The following is a 21,823-nucleotide window of genomic DNA, read 5'->3' on the forward strand; positions in this document are numbered from 1 at the left end:
GAATTAAGGTCGTAGAATATCTGATCGGAACAAACGGACTATTGTGAAAGTTCCGATAGCACTCTGCACCATATCATGATATTTAAAGGCAGCCATTGCGTGTCGGTACTATGTCCAGATTGCCATGTGATCACGTGATTCTGGTAGTTCAAACAACAAAGAAAAAAACCAATAAAAACAAAAAGTTCTTAGGATATGGAATGAAAATGATAATAAAAATGCATAATTAGTAATTTTTCTCAAAGCTATTGGCTTTATTCAGTTAGCATTGTAGCATTGTAGAATGCCGGAAGTAAAGAGACGTGCCCAAATATACACCATTCAGCTTTACGGAAACTGCCGAGGATTGTCGACTGGTCTAGGAAGTGAAGTGATATCTGGCTAGCTTGTTTATCTATGTATATAATACATCAAGTCATATAAACATAACGCTCTATAAGTTAATATTTCCGTTTAAATTTCAAATATTTCAGTCATGCCTTCACGAGTCGTTTAAGAACCAGTCTATATATTCATATAGTCTTTGTCGTGTATGAATTGGGGCAGAATGTTGTGATACATTGGGGCGTTTATTCAATATTGTGATACCGTGATTGGCTAAGGGCAGTTTATTCAAATATTGTGATATCGTGATTAGTGATGGATTGTTTTTTCGATATTGTGATATTCTGATCAACTAGCTTATTCAATAATGTGATATCTTGACCCACTGGCTTATTCAATAATGTGATATGGTGATTGACCAAAGGATCATTGATTCAAAATTGTGATATCAAGAACATTGATACAGATATTGTGATGTTGTAATGAATACATGATAATATGTCATTCAGATATCAATATATTCATGAATTTATTTGTATAAGTTTGTTTTAGAAAACGATACAGATTGGCTGTAACATTCTTTTTCAACTGGCTTGGCTATTTCATTGTTACACTATATAGCTACTTAGCCTAGTTCCCTAGTTGACTAACTGAATCGCAGAGTGGTATCTCTCTAATAGTGAACCATAGTATAATACTCAAACGAAACCAGATATGACTTTCTAGATTGTATATGTAACGCGACACAAAACCGGAAACTCATAACAAAACTTGGTGTATATTTTCCTCGATTTCAAGATTATTGGGTGAATACTTCTATCATAATAAGTTATAATATACATGTAAGTTTTTATAAAATATAAGTGTATATCAGATACATAATTCGTTTTAAAAATGTAAGAACCTCAGAATTTTTCTGTAGAAATACAGTGGCTTTCTTTCAGTTGAATCACTCGGTCAATCCTATATTAATCTAGGCGTGAACATACAAGTCAAGTTTCTATCAAAATCTTATACTATCCTATTGCTAGGAAAAATCACATCTAAGTGTAATAAAAGTGTAAAAGTATTTTAGTTATAGTAAAAGTGTTTTCAAATAAAGTGCAATGACACGTTCGTTGGAAAAAATTGCTCTGCGATAAAGAGTAAAAGGACTTTAGATATTATAAAAAAGACCAACAGTATTTTAAAAAAAAATTACAGGGACACAAAAGTGTTGTAAACTGTCATAAAATAAGTGCATTCAACATTGATAATATTGCGTTATTCAAGGAGAAGCATACAAGTGCATATCGTGGAATTTAAGTGCGTTTTATAAAAATAATGGGGAAGTATGATATAGTGTTCGTGTTGTTATTGCTAAACATTAATCATACACTATGTTATAACGTAGATATCAACAATACAGTCATATTTCAAGGAGGTGGAAATGACACACAATTTGGTTATACTTCAGCATTCGTCATTGATAGCAACTCCATTACGTAAGATATCAATAGTTTGTAATTTATAGAGAGCTTTATGATAAGTTAGAACACTAATTCTTGATAAAATAGCTTTTAATGGACAATCAACTTCGTTTAACCAGGCCCGTAGTTATCCCAAGCTAAACAGTTACAGACAGTCTACACCTTCTAAAATCACTTTCCTGCATGAAAGACCCCCCTCCCCCACACCCCACTCCCCAACCAAAAAATACATAAAAAGAGCGAAGTATTAGACTTTCCCCATCAAGTTTATGAGTCATTTCTCTACAGACTATTCTCAGATTATTTTTTTCTCCAATCGACCCAGCTGTAAAAGGTTATTGATACTCCTGGAAAGATTAATCTTAAGAGATTCTGTTAAAGTGCAGCTGGTACAAAGGATCGACGTGAAACTATGTCGTTATCTTTGTTATAAAAATGCTTTATTCGTTCTTTTTTCAGATTGATAATAGGTTCACCAAATGATAGCTCCAGTTCAGCTAATACTGGTGCGATATATTTCTGTGATGTCAATGATCAAAATTCATGTAGAAAATCTTATTCCTCTCCTTACAGTAAGTAAATCCTGCATGTCTATCTATTTGACACGAGCTAATCTTGAAAATATACCGTCTAATACCTTGACATAATTAGGCACTTTTTTGTATCACAAAACAACAAATGCAATAATTGGATTGGATTGTACACCAGCTAAGACAGTATATCAGAGCCGAACTTTTCAGTCTCAGAGTTAGATTAACGCTTTTATTGCATTTTCTTTTAAAGATTTAATACAAGATCCTGTAACCAAAACCTATTCTACGACAAATGAAGGCTTTGGCACCTCAATTATTCCATTTTCATCATCAACAATAATGGTAAATAGTTAAAACTTTTAGCGACCATGCAGTGTATACGTTATTTGCAATTAAGTTACAATTAAAATTCTTTGGGCAGAATTGGGTCTTCGTTTTTAAAGTGTCCCAGTGGCCGCTTTTACGCTATGACAGGGATTAGTTTGTTTGTTTCTGATTTGTAAAAGAAACCCGCCCCTGATATCCAGAAAATTCGAGAAACTAGGATACTTAAACTTACCAACTGGCATCCGCCAGTTTCAGCCCTGAAGATGCAACGACAACAAATCAATTTGTTAGGATGGGAAAAAAAGACTAGACCGCGTGTAGTACGGGTCGTGCATGTTTAACATCCCACAACAGTTGAAAATCGAGAAAGAGTAAGTTGCTACAGCGGACAAAACTTCCATATTGTGCGCTGCATAGCGTTTCCCGCCTGTCAAAATCCTCAACAGATGGAAATCGATAAAGAGCATGAAAGTTCCCTTGTTGCACACGGCATAAGTAGAAAGGTAATGGGAGTAAAACTCTTTTTATTTCATTTTTCTCATTGAGAATTACATTTTCAGGTCTGTGCGCCTGGTTGGAAGGATCTACAGATTACTGACAGGGTTTTTGTTATTGGTAGATGTATACTTGTCAATATGACGTCAGATACACCTGGAATCAAAACCTCACCTTCAGTTGCAAGTGGAGACTTAATCCAGGTATGCCCAATTAAAAAAAAAAAGAGAAAACATTTCTGTATGGATAACTTTGACTCGCAAGGACTCTTTCTACCAGCTGCTCCCTGGCTAAATCTCTCTTGGTGTAGATTATCCGTGTGCCCGTTTAGATTTAAAGGGTTTGTAAAGAAAATTTCTGAAAGTTATGTGTATCGGGGACACTGATAGTTGCACCATTCCAATTTTCGATCAGACGTTTGTGGTTCCTTCAATTCCACTAAAACTAAGCGTTTGATGTTTTTAATCGAGAAGGTTCTTATATGTGATACAAGAAAATAGAAATGCTGTTAGTGTAACACCATATTTTCATATGCGAATATCCTCAATTTCTGTTCTTTATTACAGGATCGGTATTTTAAATATGCTATGCTCCAAGTAGGATTTTCTGCTGCTAAAATAACGGTATGTATGGCTTTATCAATTCACTACAAATTTCAGTACAAAAAAAATACATACAAACAGCAGTCATATAGCAATGGCCGTAAAAAAGGGAATAAGGCAGCAACCGTAATAAAAAAAAAGAATTTTCAACCCTGTAAATCACATTTTTTCTGACTTTAAAATACTCACAAAAGAGTAAATAAAATTTCATTTCACAGAGATTGAAATAATACAGATCACTCATTTTGAAACCAATTGTGTTCGGAAAATAACATGAAAGAAAGTACTAAACGGTCATCTTAATTCATAGCGTATCGTTTTATAATATTCATACATGAATTATGTTATACTTATCATGTATCATTTATAATACACATATCATGTTACACATCATATCATAGTATATCATAGTATATCACATCATATCATATCATAAAATGTCATATCAGAATATACAAACAAAGCAGTCTAAATAAAATTAAACCGAAGTATCGTTCGTATTTTTTTAGTTTCGTTTCAAATGTTTTATTAGTTATTAGCTTTGTAAGTAACCACTACAGCAATGTCTAACACTGTCCATCTTGTCTTTTCATTCTGTTACCTTTACTTTTATTTACCTTTACCTCTATTTTAACCAGTGACGAGAACAATTCCGAGCCATATTAGACTAGCGGACTGCAAAATAATTAAAAAAAAAATCATGCCTTATCGTATATCTCTAATTACAGGACATCAGCTTTGTGATGGGAACGCCTGGTATGAACGAATGGACTGGTTGGTAGTCATATTTTAATATTTTTCAAATGATATGATTCTGTGGATTTTCGTACTGTTGTCATAAAATGTTCTAACCAGTCATACACATTAAAAGTAAAAAGATAAAATAAGACAACGTTCGCATGAACATCCCATAATTCTCCACATTTACACGTAGTAAGGAAATTTAGAGGAGACCATTTGATTGGTTGAATATTAAATGGCCCAGAAAAGCAGAGCATAACACATTCGTCAGATCATTCTGCAATTCACAGATGAAGAAAAAAACACAGCAAAAAATCCATAATTTTCCAAATTCATATTGGCTCATATATAATTATTGTATTCATTTCTAGGAGGATTTCTTGTGAACAAATTAAACCGTATAAACAATTTTCTGGAAATTCCTAATACAGGTTTTCCTACCCTTTCCTCTCAACCCCGAGAGCAAAATCATATGTTGTTAGGTAAGTCAAATTGAAATATTGTTCATATTTGCTTTGCTGTATACTGGTATTTCCAAATATAACAAATTAAACATAAATCAAAAAATATGAAACATCAATCGAATTCTCTTGGCAGAATTCCCCTTATTGCCTATTTCATGGATTTACAATCAGGTGTTGAAATATAGGATGCATGTTTATTTCAATTACAGGATATGCAGTGGCTAGTGGTAAATTTTGTGATGGTGAAAGAGTATGTTTTGTTGCTGGCGCCCCTCGTTACGATAATAGTGGAAAGGTTCGCTAATTTCAGCTTTTGTTCTTTATTTAATACTTTCATTGCGTGGTAATAATACAATATATAAGACGATAGTATTCTCAGTTTAAAATCTATATTTTTGAAATTTGTGTGTACCCAGGAACACTATCTAAATCCATCGATTGAAATAATGAATAAGATAGGGAAAAGAGGTTAGCCTTGCTGGACACCGGGATTATAATTAGCCACATCTCTGGCACAAGCACTTTGAGTTGCATTACAATTACATGATATATGAACTTTCTGAAAGTGATGCTGAGCTGATAAAACCCAGTGGCCCATTTTCAGGTGTTCTGAAACAGCTAGCAACCACCAACAGTGTCTTAATAGAGCTCAAATTTGGAAAGATAAATGTAGTGGCACAGCAATGTTACTGCACACCTAATTATTGGCTTTAATAATTTTTCAAATTTCATAGGCCACGATTATACATGTATATTGGACAACTCACATAAAAGTCAGATTGTTGATTTGATTATTTTAGGTATATGTATATGAACAATTGGGATCTACATTTGACAAGCAAATAGTAGCATTAGATGGTCTGACTGCTCCTGATGATATGGTAAGTACAAATAGGTGAAGACCGGCACTCGGTCAAACCACTAAAATTTAGATTACAATTGAGACCAAAATATAATAATAACGAAACGAAATTATAATCTTATTTTAATTAGATTATAGCCACTACGTAGAATTCCGACACATATGCTAAAGTGTCGGAAATTTTTCATCTATTGATAATGGTAGTAGATCTAGCACTTGAACAAGAAAATGAGAACAGTTCAAGTCATTCATATTCTACTGATGATAACGTCACTATCGCAAAAACCATCTGCTGTAATGGAATAATTGACTTACGCATTCTGAGATTAATTATTCCAGGACGTTTGATTAATTTTGAATTCCAGAAACCACGATTTTTCACATGGAAACTAACACCTACTTTATAAACAATGGTTAATGCTTCAATAACATGTTTGGATTTGGAAGAGGGTTAACCTTTGGCCCATTTAACGGGGACCAGGGACGGACCAGGCTTGCTCACTTTGACAGTTCCATGGGACCTACTTGGTCTGATGGTCTCATCAACTTATGATTCACAGAAATGCACTGGGGCTAACTTACCAATACTAGGACTTGAAACCCATGTCTAATTGACTGGCTCATCTTATGCTTCCGACAAATGTTTCAAAGACAAAAGACCATCGTCGAAAAGACGAATTATTACGGATATAAAAAAGTAATTATTATCAATGATCAAGTATGTAATGGTTAAATTTCTCTCGACATCTGACTTGAAAATTAAGGTTAACATTCCAATATTCTAACTTAAATCATTAATATTTCCTTTTATTTATACAGTTTGGCTCGTATTTTGGTTCAGTGGTGGCTGCAGCCGATTTGAATGGAGACGGATGGGATGACATATTAGTGGGTGCGCCTACTTACACTGATGCATCCAAATATAGAAAAGAGGATATTTTCTCCAACGAAGGGCGTGTTCTGGTTTTCTACAGTTTAGGAAATGCTCAAATATTAAAGGTAAGGCAAGAGCTTTAATTGAATAAAAAAAAAACTTCACAGAACTCCACTTGGCTGTTAAAATAGAATTGAGCTCTGATCGAGTTACCTCCCTTATGTATTTCGTTGAACGAATGGTGTGAATGGTCCTTCTTAGAATTGGCTAAATTGTTATAAAATCAAAATAATCATTTTTCGTTTCACAGATAAACTTTAATCGTAATTCTGCCATATTGTCTGGGACGAACACACCATTTTCAAGATTTGGATCCTCTATAAGTAATCTAGGCGATATAAATGCGGACAGTTTTGACGGTAAGTCTCCATGGGGTGGGATAGAAGTACAAACAAACAAAACAGCCGAAAGCATGTAATAATAAATATTCACAGTTGTTCACAAATGTAAAATCACCAAATTGTTAGCATTTACGGTGATTACTCATCACAAACGATGACAACTTTTTGCTCTTAAAGCCAGAATTCGACTGAACGTAAGTAAAAGGAGGATATTTCCAGATCATGGATTGGTTGTGTATTAAACCCCAGACTAGACATAATATTTTGATGTGCATTTTAATCAGTTTCCTTTTCATCTCAAATGTGGTAAGAGAATTATGGTAGTAAACCTGAATTAGTTTCGACAAAAGAGTTAAAAATAGCCACTTTGCTTGTAGACATAGCAGTTGGTGCTCCGAATGAAGATGATGATAGAGGGGTCGTGTATATTTATCACGGAGGTAATGGCGGTATCAACAAAGATTTCACTCAGAGAATCACAGCTCAAACTATCAGAGATGACCTTCGTGGATTCGGGTCACATATTTCAAGGCCAATGGACGTTAACGACGATAGTTATCCAGGTAAGGTTCTTAAACAAATAGAACGTGGTGACGCTTGCCTTACCTTTGATACTTGAGCATTTCCTAAACTGTAGAAAACCACACCCTTCGTTGGAGAAAATATCGTCTTTTCTATATTTGGATGTATCTGTGTATTAAGTTAAACTTGTTAAGTTAAACCATTCAAACCAACAAAGAAAGTATTCTACAGTACTGATTCGAGCTTTTTTGTAGATTTATCAGTTGGCAGCGTGTATTCAGGAAATGTGGTGGTTTTAAAAACTCGACCTATCGTTGACATTCGGGTTAGTCTGGAATTTGAAGAGGAACGGATCAACTTAATACCAAGGAATTGTCCATCGGTGACTGGTATAGAAAGTTGCATCAGGTTTAAAGTGTGCTTCACTCATGGTGGTCGGAATGTTCCTATGACTATTGGTTTGTTTGTTTTTTTTTTAATCTAAACTCTTTTAATTGGGCTGTTTGGTAGATGACAAGTTAACGTCTGCTTCCACTCTATTTTAAGAAAATAATTAAAGCTAGGTGGGTGGTTTTTCTTTCAACGAATACTTCGTTTGCTAGTAGTAAATATGGCGGTCCAATGGCGGATATATATTTTTTTTTAGAAAAAAATGCCCTGAATGGATCTTCTGATTGCCTGTTCTAGATTTCTGTACGACAGTAGCGATTCGTAAAATATAAAACCGGTCGACTCAGCTGTAAATGGGTTCAAAGAATCCAAAAATGGTCAATACCAAGAGCTTAGACCAATGAACAGCTGATAGACAGGATTCTCGTGAACTACAGTTGTGTATTTGTTTATTTGTCTCTTTCTTTTTCATTTAAACCCCACCTGCAGTTGAAAATGTAATCCAAAAAGGTTATTTCTTATTGCAAATTGTCTGATAAGATGTAGAATAACTTGACTTAATATAAAACTCCGATTCATTTCAGATGTGTCATACAATGTGTCTGTGGATGTCAAGGCAATAAGAGAAAGAGCTCGTTTAGAGAAACCTATTAGAGAACCAGTGAATTTAATCAAAGCAGCTACATCCTGTACACAACATACTATTGTTACTTACGAGGTAAATAACCAACTTCGTTTACAGCGTACTTTTATATCCCTCGATATGATTTGTTTGGACAACAAATCCCTATACAATAACATGAACCCTTTAAACCTAACATGAACTTATAACATACTAAACATGAACCTAATGAAAGCTTACAGTAACCTAATGGGAAGTCCTACATCATGACAATAAAAGTAGATCTAGCACTTGAACAAAAGAAAATTTTCTACTGTTGATGACGTAACTACAGCAAAAACCATCTGTTGTAATGGAACTACTGATTACGCATTCCGAGATTCATTATTCCAGGATCGTTGATTAATTTTGAATTGCAGACACCACGAATAGCTGACCCGTTCTCCGCTGTACAAGTCAAGCTAGAGTATAAAATGATAGAGCCTACAACCAAACCAGGCGACATACAACCAATTGCTAACCAAAGTCGCACAAACTCCATCGTCAAAGATGTAAGCTAAATTTGATTTTTTTCCCACCGACCAACGTCGTGTTACTCTGAGGTTCTGGAAAATTCAATTAAACTAAAATCAGAATTTCGTTTCTTTTGTTATTTAAAACCAATTAAAATGTGGCATCCATTATTTTATTAACAAAGGAATTTGGTTTTAATGGACATGCCCTCACTCACGTTTTTTCAGCCACAAGAGTAACTTTTAACAATTTGAAAATATTTATTGTCATTGGCTTGTGTCCACAAACTCTTTGTTGAACGCTTTCACACCCTTAGATAATGTGCATTTTTAATATGAAAAGAAACCTACCTTCATTTGATTTTCCAATTTTTTGCTTTGTTTACAGATTTACTTTCAACTGCAATGTGGTACCGATAATTTATGTGAAGTTGACTTGAAACTAAGTAGCGACATTTCCCGAGCTCCTATTGCAGAATATATCATTGTCAACAAAACAGACCATGTTCTATTGAACACTTCTGTCAGAAATCTAGAAGAAGAGTCGTTTGGAAGTAAGGTTCTGATAACGTGGAATGACGAATTCGTGTACAGGAGAGTTATTTCCCCTGATGATCAACCGGTGACATGCGACATTCAAACCGAGAGGCTGAATTCCACGGAACCAAATCTTATTTGCCGGATAATCGAACCGCTTAAACAAGGACAGGAGGCAAAGTTTTCCGTGGTTTTAGAAACAGATATGTTAAGTTTGACGAAGCCCAACATGCATTTTAATCTGAGCACTGACTCTAGCAGTGAGGATATCAACTCTAAAAATAACCAGGAACAGATATCATCTAAAATATGGATCATTGCTCATCCAGAAATAACAGGGTAAGTTTGATTTGATTGATTTTGTGATAGGCAATATGGTCGACTATCGCATGCATTTGTCGTGGCATCAGAATTTTTCTAACCCATGACACCATATCGTCTCCGCTCTTTCAGCTGGTTAAGCAATTATTTAGATGGCTATATCCTTGAAAATTTGTGGTTGGTATGATTTTAATCAATAAGATTACTTGGACAAATTTTATATACGATATACGATTATTGGCAATTATAAGTCTTACATCCTTGTTTTGTGCACATATTAAAGCAAACAAGGCGAACAAAGCCATGATTGAGTGCAATGATTGAATCATTGTTAGGACAGCTAAATTAGCCAACTTTTTTTAGATTTCCAACTGTCGAGGGAGCTACAGCCTGATGCACACGGGGCCTTGGTTTATTGTCGTTTCCGAACAACTAGACTTTTTTCCATGTCAGATTAGATAGAAGGATGTTCTTCCCATTTGAGGAGTCCACATATTGTTATTGTTTATATTAACAGAAGTGCGTCCCCAGCGGAAGTGACGGTGGTAATGGAAGAAGATCTCGCTTGTCAGAATTTATCTATAACTCATCGGTATCAAGTTATTAACAAAGGCCCGAGTTTTCTACCACCGACGAATATTACCATAGATCTACCATATTATTATGAATCAGGAGAAGAACTCGTTAAATCGGTATCAGCAAAGGTGGGAAATTTCTCTGTTTCTTTGGTCCAATGGCAAAGAAAGAGACAGTCGTTTATTTTGGGGTTTGCTTAGTTACTAAATGGGATTTTCGAGCTATTTAATGTTATTATATATTCTACTCAATATTCTTTGAATCTTTAAAAACGGCAGTGAAGGACACCCCTGTAGACCTATGTTCGATTTCACTAATTCTCTATTTTTCCACTCAGGTGAACTATGGAAATGAAAACGATATGTTCTTATCATGTTTTGTTGTTTCTGGATTTTCTCCTGGTGGACAAGGCATGGGTACAACAATTACATCAATAACTGATGAAACAACAACAACAACAACAACAACAAAACAATACACCACTAAACCGATTACAACAAATACTAATGATAAATCAACCACTACTCCAAGGTAAGACTGGACGGGCAAAAGTCAAGATTGCTAAAGGATGCATATGGTAAATGAAATGAAATTAATGTAGTCCTAAGTCCTACTCTTCGGATGCACATAAAAAGATCTTGACGGGAGACTGTAAACAATATGGCTGTACCTGTGACTAATAGTCTGCTTTGTGAACTATGCTCGATAGCTCTGATTGTCTGCATCTCCTATCTTATAATCCAGTCAAAACACCGCATTTACAAACTTATGAAAGTGCCTAATGATGTCAAGGTATCAGACAGCTTAGGATCAGCAAAGTTGGTATTCTTATAAATGATGGATAGCCTTTTTCAATTATCGGTCTACTCTGCCCCCTTTCCGACCCCTGATGATGTCCATTTTCCAATGTGCCCCGAATACCTGATAACACTTAGTAATCGATCTTGTTTTTCAGATCTACCCTCATTCCCTCTAGACCACCAAGAAAACGTCGTCGAAAGCGAGAAGCCACCATGGAGGAAGTTGATGGTTCCAACAGTGTCAGAATACATTCAATGGTAGGCCTATTTATCGTCATTCATTGGATTGGTACCCTTACAAACCTTTTTACACTTTGATACGACTTAAAAAGAAGCGGGCTGAAAAAAAGGGATATAAGCACTGGGGAATCTAGTCACAGATTTCGCTTGAGTAAATGATTTTTCTGTTTCATCTACCTTTGTATTTTAGACATGCAGTGATTATAGATGTAGACAATTAGTGTGTATGTTAAACAAGGCTATTCAACCCAGCGAGAGCGTAGTAGTAAATATAACAGTGGACCTGGTAGCTTCTGATCTCCCTTTAGAGGTTAGGCAACATTTTTTGATTCTTGACAGTTTCCGTAAAGCGGAATTTACATCGGCATCGAATGGAAGATTTCCATGTGTGTTTTAGGGCGAGCCTCATAATAACAATTTGGACATAGTTCTGACAAACAATGGCTGTCATTAAATACCATAATATGTAACTGTCATGGTAAACCGTTTGCCAAGGCACATGTAACCAACTTTTGATCGGAAAATTGTCACTGAGCAACCACTTTTTCAGGGTCCATTCCTGTAATACTAACCCGTTTATGATAGTTTTTATAGGCTCTTATTGATCCCAGTAAATACATAGAAAGACAGCAACTTTACTGATCTTTGACCAAGACTTTAGATATTGACCTTTCCCGAAGTATCCGTATATACCCATTTACAAATGGTGAACAGAAATTTAAAAGCTACGGCACGACCTATTTTGCATAATACCCTATTTATTTCACTAGCGCAATACGATGATTATTTAATTTCTTCATTGTAGGACAGTGATGTATTGAGATATGTCAGCGTTGTAAATATTCAACAACCAAAACATAACTTATTTTATACGTGGAACCAACAACAGATAGCAATGGTTTGTATACTTTAGTCATAACAGACACAACGGAGTAGGCTTATACGGCTAACTGACAAATTTTCCTTCATTTCGAATTGCATTAAGTGTGACTATTCGTCTTCAGTCGCCCAATCAGATGCAAAGAACGGAAAAGAAACGACGAAATATTCTATTTTATTCCTGACAACGGTCGCAATGGATGGGGCTAACGCCACTGTTTTGGTATGTTCCTTTGCAATGGTGTACGACGTTTATCACATCTAACCGTTGCTTTCACAAAACGATATTCTCATTACTAATCACGAATAGCCACCCTTTGCAGACCATGGAGACCATACGTCAATATGCAATTTAGACAATCAGAAATCTTGTAACATTTTGATTAAAGAATAGTATTTGAAAATCGCGGCCTTCTTATAGAATCATTGGGCATTGTTGCATACAGGAAAAGAATTGCCTGTCTTTCACAATTCTGTAGTTGCTACTCATCTCATACACCTCATCTAATGTGTCACAGAAACCCTACTAGATAAAAATCGATGTTAGATTAAATTTCGAAACCTTAAACACTCTGACTTTTTTTTCTAAAATCACAATATCACTATTGCTTTATGATAGTACATGTGAAAAGTAAGACTATAACCCTGTGTTATTTCTATCGTAGCTAAGTACACGGATTTTTAAAGAATATACACTTGGAGATAGTGTTAATATTTGGATACCTATTGGTTGCTGTATCGCAGCTTTAATACTGCTAGTTCTTATCGTCATTATACTCAAAAAGGTACGTCAAAACATTTGCAACTTAGTGGTTGTGGATTCTAACCTTGGTTGGCGAGAAAGTCTGGCAACCTTGAATAAGCTATTTTACCGATCTGTAAATGGGTATTGATAGTCATAAATTACCAATGGCAAGAGATTTGGCAAAGAAAAGAACCGGTTGGTAAACAGGTCCCTTGTGAACCTTAGTTGTTATCCATGTAAAAAAGATTGCTGTTTCTTTCTTACATTCTTTTCTTCACACCATTTCATACTAAACTTTTTTTTCATAGTGTGGATTCTTCAAAAGGAAAAAGAAGGCAGCTCTTCAGAAATGGAAACGTGAAAGTGGCTATTATCATAGGCAATCTTCTGAGAAGAGTCGGTCATCATCAACCAAAAGCAAGAAATAGCATGTAACATTTGTATTTTTGTAATTTATTGTATATATAACAACTTTTGTATATCTGACCTTTTGATAAAATTATTTTGTATAGAAGTAATGTATTTTGTATATCTTTTGAAAACTATTGATAATATTGAAATCTATATAATAAATCAACTATAAACAATTTTGTACACGAAACTTTTGTATATCTGCAAATTTGAAATTTTTTTATGGTAGTAATGTGATATATCATTTGGAAACTATTCATAAAATTAAAAGCTATATAAGAAATCAGCTAGTTTCAAGGTTAGTTGGTGATAATCGATGTTGATAGTTCGACGTCTGGATATGAGCTGACGATGGGCGTGTCCTACCTGTTTTTTTATACAGGGCGGGTGGCGGCTATATTTATTCAACAAGTATGGCAACTGTTAGAAATTTATATGGCTGATTAAACTGCCTGGGTGGTCAATAAAATACAGAGAGTTCATTCTCTTGAAGAACCGTATATAAGGATTATTATATTTATTAAAAATTCTTATTCAAAAATCCGGTATCAATTTCATATATTTCGGTTGTAGACTCATGATCGATCTCGCAAATGCGCCATTGTGGGGAGCATTCGGCAATTCTCGGCAGTTTCCGTAAACTGAATCTGACTTAGTAATGAATGATGAATTTCGTTGTGTCTTCTTGGGCGACACTCTTTATTTCCGGTATTCAGCAGTAATATGTCTAGTGATAGTAAAATTCCGACCTAAATATAATCCTTAAATTTAGATACTTCTGACACACACTTATGCATTTAATTCTAAATTTTGACTATTGGTTATCCAATGATACATTTTATTATCAGTTTGAATACATAATTTACAAAATTTGGTTTTCATTGACATTGTTTACAAAGTCCTGTAGTCCTGAACGACCAGCCTTTAATAATAAAATTAACAGAATCACGTGATCACGTGACCTGTTCCGGTAAAACAAATAGCCATTCATTGTCATGATAATGTTACAGTGCGCTAGCGTAACTTTCACAGAGGCCGTTTGTGTGGGAGGTTGATTGAGGTCAACAAATGGAGCATCTGTCCCTTTAAATACTATAATAATACATGTAATAATGAAATAATCGTAGTTTTTCAAAGTTTATGAAGACCGCCGAGCATTGCTTGCTTATATTTATTAGATTTGGCACAAATTCTTATGAAAAGTATACAATTTGATTTGATTCGCAGATCGTGTGGTAAACTTTGATTCTGGTTATTCATAAGAAATATTGATTCGGAAAAATCGCAAATTACAACGCAATACCGCTCAAATAGATCCTTGAATAAGACCCTTCAATATTTTCACCAATCAAAGCTTGTAATGATAGAACCATTTCTTGATAATTGGCTATCATATTGCTTTACTTTGGGTTTCGTTTTCATTCTTATACAGAAATGAGTCTTACATGAAACACTTTCATTGGTTAAACTAATGTCATTAAAAATGGTCTGTGGTAGGGAACTTGTTAGATTACAATGGAGGCAAAATATATAAAATAAACAAGAAATGGTTTGTTTGTTGCCGTTTAAAGTTTAAAAGACATTTAAGAAAAGCATTTAGTTGATAATCAGTTTATTTCACATTTACAAAGTTTTTGGAGCAATGTTCAAATGTTTGACAATAACTTGGAATCTGAAATAGAAGAAAAATAGCTCATGAAATATTTTCATTAATGTATATGCACAATTTGTATCTGGGTAAGGGTGGATGAGTTCAATTGTTAGCATGTTCGGCCATGGATTTCATTTACCTTCATTTGCGGTAGATACATTATCTTCTTTTTACCGACACCAGTGTGTTTTTGAAACTAAATATCCTTCATCAAAACTTTTCTATCACCGTGTCAGACGTAAAGTTAGACTCCCTCAAGCAAATATTCATCCTCATCATGTAATTGAAAAATTCTCATCCTGAGAAAGTTTTACGGGAGGCTGTCGAACTAATCCCTTGAATTAATAATAAATGTCAAGCAAATAATCATTGAAAACGTCACGCAATTACTTTAATTGCAAGCGAGCCAGGTGTCAGATTTACAATTCTAAAAATTGTCACAGGTCCAATATCAACCTGTAAAGTCCTTCTAATATCATAATGAATGTCTTACTCTTTGCAAATGGATGGGCATGTTTTGGGAATGATGGTAGCATGGATAATCTTTTGGCATTCTGTTTCACATTTATGCTCTGTTGGATCGGAACCTAATTTATCAACAATGGTCTGAACGGTGTGTTTGATTTCACCAAGATTTAACCATTGGGTCAAATCTGAAATATGAATGAAAGAAATAAACGACTACTTTGAACATGGATAGCTACTAAGATTGAAGAAACCTGTACCAGCTAGTCCTTATGTACATTATTTTGCATTGAAATTTCCCGGATTTCCTGTGCAGTTATGTTGATTTATTCAAGAACACTGTTCAAATTCACTAGACTTTCACACGGAGACGAGTTTATAACCCACGGCGACCAATTGCTCAACGTAAATGAAGAAAATCACTTGATGCATGGATTCCAGCGCCCGAACTGACTGCCTTGTAATCGTCTTTGTCACCAAGCTAGACACAGGGCAAAAATGACTTTGGATGGGCAAATAAACAAATTCTATACCAACCTTGTAATAAGAATCGTTTTTCTGGTTCAGCGAAAGCCAGAGGCAACAAAACTAACAATACTAGAGCGAATTTCATCTTGGTTAACTGAAAACGTCAATATGAGTCTGTGCATTTTAAAAAGATATACGCGTTCTATGTGCGTTATAAGATCACAGAACTCAATCTTAAAAGCTCAACTTTTTCAGAAGTAATTAGATTGTTTGTTTTTTTTTTAAATCTAGTAAAATGGACTATAAAAGAGGTTTTGTAAGTTTTTCAAGTGTATCAGGGACACTGATAAGCATCATTCCAATGTTGAATTAGATGTCTTTGGTTCTTACAGTTCCACAAAGTATTTCATTACGTCACTATCGTACAGGCAGGCCTTTAGATATTATTAGCCGCTTCCGTCATAGTGACGTCATAAAACGCTTAGACCCACAGACGTCGGACTGAGAACAATATTGTCCACTATACATATGAATACCTCTTCACAATCCTTTGAGTTTTTGAGCATAAGGCCTGTGATTTATGTCTTACCTTGATAATGATCAACTACACTATGACATTCAATCTCTGATCTCGCAGGTTTTATCTGGCTAAATCAGAGATAAGGAATTGTGGAGAAAACAACAGAAGTTCTTTCTCTCAAGGGCGTAATGGTGAGAAGGCTTTTTTTGATGCGTCATTCCAGGCTACTTTGAATCAGGCCAGATTTCCATTTCTTCCTACGCATTCTAACGTTCATTGCACTTTCAGCCAATCAAAATATGAGTACGTTAACCCTATGATAACTGCATTTTTACATAACAAATATTGAAAATGAACACTCCCTTGACCTGTTGAGCAAAAAACCAAAGCTAGATTAAACTGCTCACTTTACTATTAGTATAATAAGCATTAATGTTATATAGCTTGCCCCATAGAATGATCTTCAATACTAAGATTTATTTAAAATTACTTTTAATTTATATCGTCTTGATCATCGAAAGTTTTTTCAATCCTTTCTCTATCTTTAGCAGCGTTTGAGTGGCCTGCTGTAAAAAAATTGTCAGATATTTCATTTTAATTCGCGGGATCGTACTTAAACTCTTAATAATGACTCCAGTCTCCCTTCACAAACATACTCTAGCTCAATGGTCGTCGGTTGAATTGAACGCGTTTGTATATACGAGTTGCAGCCCTTTGCCAGAAAACTGCCTTTTTTTTAACCCGAGAATGATTTGGATTTATAAACAAAAGAGATTCACATCAGATTTTCCACCAGGAGTCTGTAGTTTCTCACTTGATCAATATATGACGACAGCATCGAACATACCATTAAACTGAGCAGTTTTGGGCCAATGAGGTCGTCATGCGTTGTGCAACGAGGGAAATTTTTTACAGGACCGTGAGTTTTGCTAGGTTTGAAAACTAGACCTTCAGGTAAACGAACAAGCATCTTACTGACAGGACCGTGAGATTTGCAAGGTTTGAAAACTAGACCTTCTGGAAAACGAACAAGCATTTTACTGACTTAGCTACTATGACTAATTAGTCGTCTTCGGAACAAACTTTAAATAGGTCATTTAAGTTCATCTATGTCGAAGATACGATCAGATCCTTGGTAATCCAATTGAAACAAAACCTTCTATTTTGGTTTTTGCGAGTCACGCAGTGCAGTTGTTCTTGGCAATTATATCTGCAAAAGCTTTATAACCTCTTTGCATTCCTGTGAGCAAATTTCAGTTTTGGGCCAATGAGGATCAACAACGCCATGCATTGTGCAATGAGAAAATTTTGCCAGAAATGGACATTTTGGTTAGCAAACAACGCCGAACTCACTGAACTTCATCGACATTCGAAACTACGTATGGAACTACATGGAAATAATTTCTACGTATAAGAACCATTCGTACAATCGCTGTTATTCAGAGCCGCCGTAGATACAAATGCCATCCGTAGTTTCGTACAGTGACTCACTTGTTACAGAAGGTCTTAGGTCATATAAGTTCATCTATGTCGAAGATACGATCACATCGTGGGTAATCCAATTGAAACAAAACCTTCTATTTTGGTTTTTGCGAGTCACACAGTACCCAAGATAAGAGAAACTTGACATATGGTGTTTTCATGAACATCCATTTATAAGGAATCAAATTCGTCGATGATCTTCACTTAGTTTGTACACAAAGTCAGGTAAGGACCAACAAATTGACCTGAATTTTGACTTCATGCAAAACTTTCAATAATATAGTCGCTACTTATCGGAAACTTTCAGCCAATGAACAGCCGTGTAGAGAGTTGGGAACTCTTGATGTGACCATAAATGGTGGTCGTGGGCTCTTATCCCAGTCGCCATGTGAATTAGTCATCTTTCTTCATTACTCCAGTCGACCTAGCAATGAATCCATGGAACGATCGATACCAAGAGGTTTGGCCAAGGACCTAGTTAAAGGATCCTCGTGAATCTAAGTTGTTATCCTTGTAAAAAAATGTTTCTTTCTTTTGTTGTTGTTTAATTCGTTAACGGACTGTGAATAACAGAACGGTAGCTTTGCTAATCTGGTCATTAATAATATTGATATTTTCTCTAACAGATATAAAAATGAAAGTAGCAGTCATTGTCTTAGTTTTATTGCCTTTGGCCTTCTGTAACCCAATTTCAGATCTCTTCAATACATTAAAGAAAGGTACGTAGAAGATTCAATTTTTTTTTCTAAGAAACAAAACCATTAATACGTAAAGCATTGTCACAGTGGTCATTTGGACATAATAATATATTAAAGGAATTATACCTCTTTGAATAAACATAAAATTCTTTTCCTTGTCCCATTTTTATAGTATTGCAGTTTGATTTGGTTGAAATAATTAAAGTTTCTAAGGCTCAATCAATTTTGTTTTTTATATTTTCTATGTGCTACTTCACTCAAACCATAATCTGTCAACATTGAAATGTCCTGAGCATTTTATTAGATTATTGGCATAAGAATTTCGATCGCAGATGTTGCAGGAAGGATTTCTGATGCTGAAAAACAAATAATATTGTCTGAATAACATTTCCAGATATCCACATCGATGTATTGAAGGCCAACTTCGAAAACGTCATCAAACAAGTTGGAACTGATGCCACTGAAGCCCAATGTGAAGCCGTCTGCCACAAAATTGCTACAGCTGAATTATTAAGCGCTGGTTGCTCTCCATTTTGCAAAACGTAAGTAAAATCTTGTGAATTGTACAGAGGATTTCTAAACTTTTTATTTGTATCGGAGAAATCGATTTGTACGATTCAAGAGTTCAGATTCCACCAGAACTAAGTGCTTATTGGCGTCACTATCGCAAAGGCTCTGACAAATTATTAGCAACTTTTGCGATATTGATAGTATTATAAAACTTAATTTTTGTGGAAGTGCAAGAACCACAGACGCCTGACTGAAAAAAGAAATGGTGCATATTGGTGTTATCGACGTCTCGAATACATATACAAAATTAACCTCTTTACAGTTATTTCAAACTCAAGAAGTTCAAATCCTTCAAAATCTTAAATAGATTCTTTCGATTTATTAGGAGAACGAATCAATTTCTGAGATAGAAAGAAAGAATTCAAATCTTCCAACTTTTACATGAATAGTTTAAATTAATATTATTATTTTTTATTTCAGCCTCCAATATGGTGCTAATCACTTTCACTTGGGTTAAATAATGTTAAATAAATATTATTCCTAAATTAAAGACTTTAAACTTATTTTGCATTTAGACGATCCCCATCTTGTCCTCCAAACCACAGCCCCAGTCGTCATACTTCCTACTTCAAAACCCGTATTCGTGATACGATGAGCGGACAATGGACCACATTTCTCAACCCAATTCCTAGGCAATGGCAGATTTTTCAGTTCTGTTTTTTCTCAAATGTCCAGCTTGCCAATGTGGATATACTCTGCAAATTTCAGCTCTGTAGCTTTGTAACTTTTCGAGAAAAAATTTATTTGGATTTTCCGACTTTGCGAGCAGAAGACCATAGAAACAAAAATTTCCCATTCCTAAGCGATGGCCGATTTTTTCACTCAAATGTGCCTGGGGTCCAAAAAGAATGAAAAATCCAAAACTTGAACCAAATAGGGCTAATTTGGGTATTAGACATTTTCGGTCTATATGACCTATAGAACAGAATATCGCCCACATTTCCTAACCTATGGCAGATATATTCTATTTTTTCTCAAATTTATAGATAGCCAATGTGGACATTCACTGCAAAATTCAGCTTTGTAACTTTTAAAGGGACAAGTGGGTCATTTACTTGACCGATAATACTTTAGTATCAGAAACTGGAATTTTTTTCAGCTAAGCCAAACAGTAATAATGTTCACAGTACACCGTCGAAATTTGATCCTTCCAGAATTATCCGCATTTGAATGATAGATACTCTGTGATATATAGAAAAGACATAATTATATAGATATAAAGAGTAAAATTCCTAGTTTGAAGGAATTACGCGATTTTCGTACAATTCTAGTACTTAGTACTTAATATCTGTTAAGACTAAAATCAACCGCCACAAAATGTCTCATCTGTCCCTTTAAAGAAAAGGGAAATTATCGGATATGAGCATTAGTGCAGTAGCCTAGTCCCTTATTTATCTGGTCATTTACATTTTTTCCAAGTCGCTAGGGTCTAAATAAAACGGGGCGACTGCATGAAAAGTGCTCATATCGAAATAAATTTTTATCTTGAAAAGTTACAAAGCTAGTTGAAAAAGACAAATTTTTCGGTCTATATGGCCCACAGAGCACTTATTTCCTAACCAAATTCCTATGCCATGGTTGAATTCTGTTTTTTCTCAAATGCTCACATAGGCAATGTGGATATTCCCTGCAAAGTCAGCTTTGTAGCTTTATAACTTTTCAAGATAAAAATTTATTTGAATATGAGAACTTTAAGTGTCGTAATCCCTTTTAACTGGAAATTTTCATTTTTTTCGGTAATTGTTTTTAATTTGGCATTTTAAGTATACGAACCAAACGGAAGTTTGTTAATGCAGCGATTTGGTTAGATTGTACGTTAGCAATTACAACCAATCACAATCCTCGACAGAAAGTAGTCTGTTTGTCGAGGGCCATGATCGTCTGTATTGGCGTACATTTAAATGAAATCGCTGCATTCCGTGATTCATGAGAGTTGGGTATTGCAATCAAGGTATAAGCGTGGCTTTTCGAAGTCAATAGAAAGCTCAACGGAAGCGATTTAAAACACCAAAAACACCTTTGTCTACAGGGAGTACCAGATACTTAAGCGATTTAAAACATGAAAAGTAGCGCGTTAGCTAATTTAGTTAAAAACCCTACGTTAGATTGGTGGTTTCCTAATAAACGACCAGAATAAACATTTACTGGGTCATGTTATCTTGAAATAAAACTCTCCTTCTTTCATAATCTCACAGGTGTCAGTTTTCACGCCTTGGAAGTCGACCAGGTAAGACATATTACCACATTATACAACATAAGAGATGCTTTGATGGGGAATTTGAAACTAAAGAACTGCCCTCAAAACGTCAAACTGTGGAAAGG

The 21,823-nt window shown here is 35.0% G+C and overlaps 1 protein-coding gene across 1 annotated transcript; it reads left to right on the top strand.

Moving 5' to 3' along the window:
- The first annotated feature begins 1,505 nt into the window (after positions 1–1,505).
- Positions 1,506–13,925, top strand: LOTGIDRAFT_238706 (hypothetical protein). Its single transcript, XM_009051269.1, has 23 exons — positions 1,506–1,808; positions 2,253–2,365; positions 2,577–2,668; positions 3,214–3,351; positions 3,715–3,771; positions 4,479–4,524; positions 4,863–4,973; positions 5,165–5,250; positions 5,756–5,836; positions 6,637–6,816; positions 7,002–7,110; positions 7,470–7,655; positions 7,869–8,072; positions 8,589–8,722; positions 9,046–9,177; positions 9,527–10,014; positions 10,514–10,700; positions 10,910–11,103; positions 11,528–11,630; positions 11,803–11,922; positions 12,418–12,510; positions 13,157–13,276; positions 13,545–13,925. The coding sequence occupies exons 1-23, from the start codon at positions 1,648–1,650 to the stop codon at positions 13,662–13,664; spliced, it is 3,255 nt and encodes a 1,084-aa protein (XP_009049517.1). The 5' UTR covers positions 1,506–1,647; the 3' UTR covers positions 13,665–13,925.
- Positions 13,926–21,823: the final 7,898 nt, after the last annotated feature.

This window comes from Lottia gigantea (assembly GCF_000327385.1).
Source record: "Lottia gigantea unplaced genomic scaffold LOTGIsca_162, whole genome shotgun sequence".
In the NCBI taxonomy this organism is placed as follows: domain Eukaryota; kingdom Metazoa; phylum Mollusca; class Gastropoda; family Lottiidae; genus Lottia; species Lottia gigantea.

Excerpts from the sequence above, each read along its gene's own strand:
- LOTGIDRAFT_238706 (XM_009051269.1), top strand. The coding sequence starts at position 1,648 with ATGGGGAAGTATGATATAGTGTTCGTGTTGTTATTGCTAAACATTAAT. Across the intron at positions 5,837-6,636 it reads TGACTGCTCCTGATGATATG|TTTGGCTCGTATTTTGGTTC; the intron begins GTAAGTACAAAT and ends TTATTTATACAG. Across the intron at positions 10,701-10,909 it reads TTAAATCGGTATCAGCAAAG|GTGAACTATGGAAATGAAAA; the intron begins GTGGGAAATTTC and ends TTTTCCACTCAG.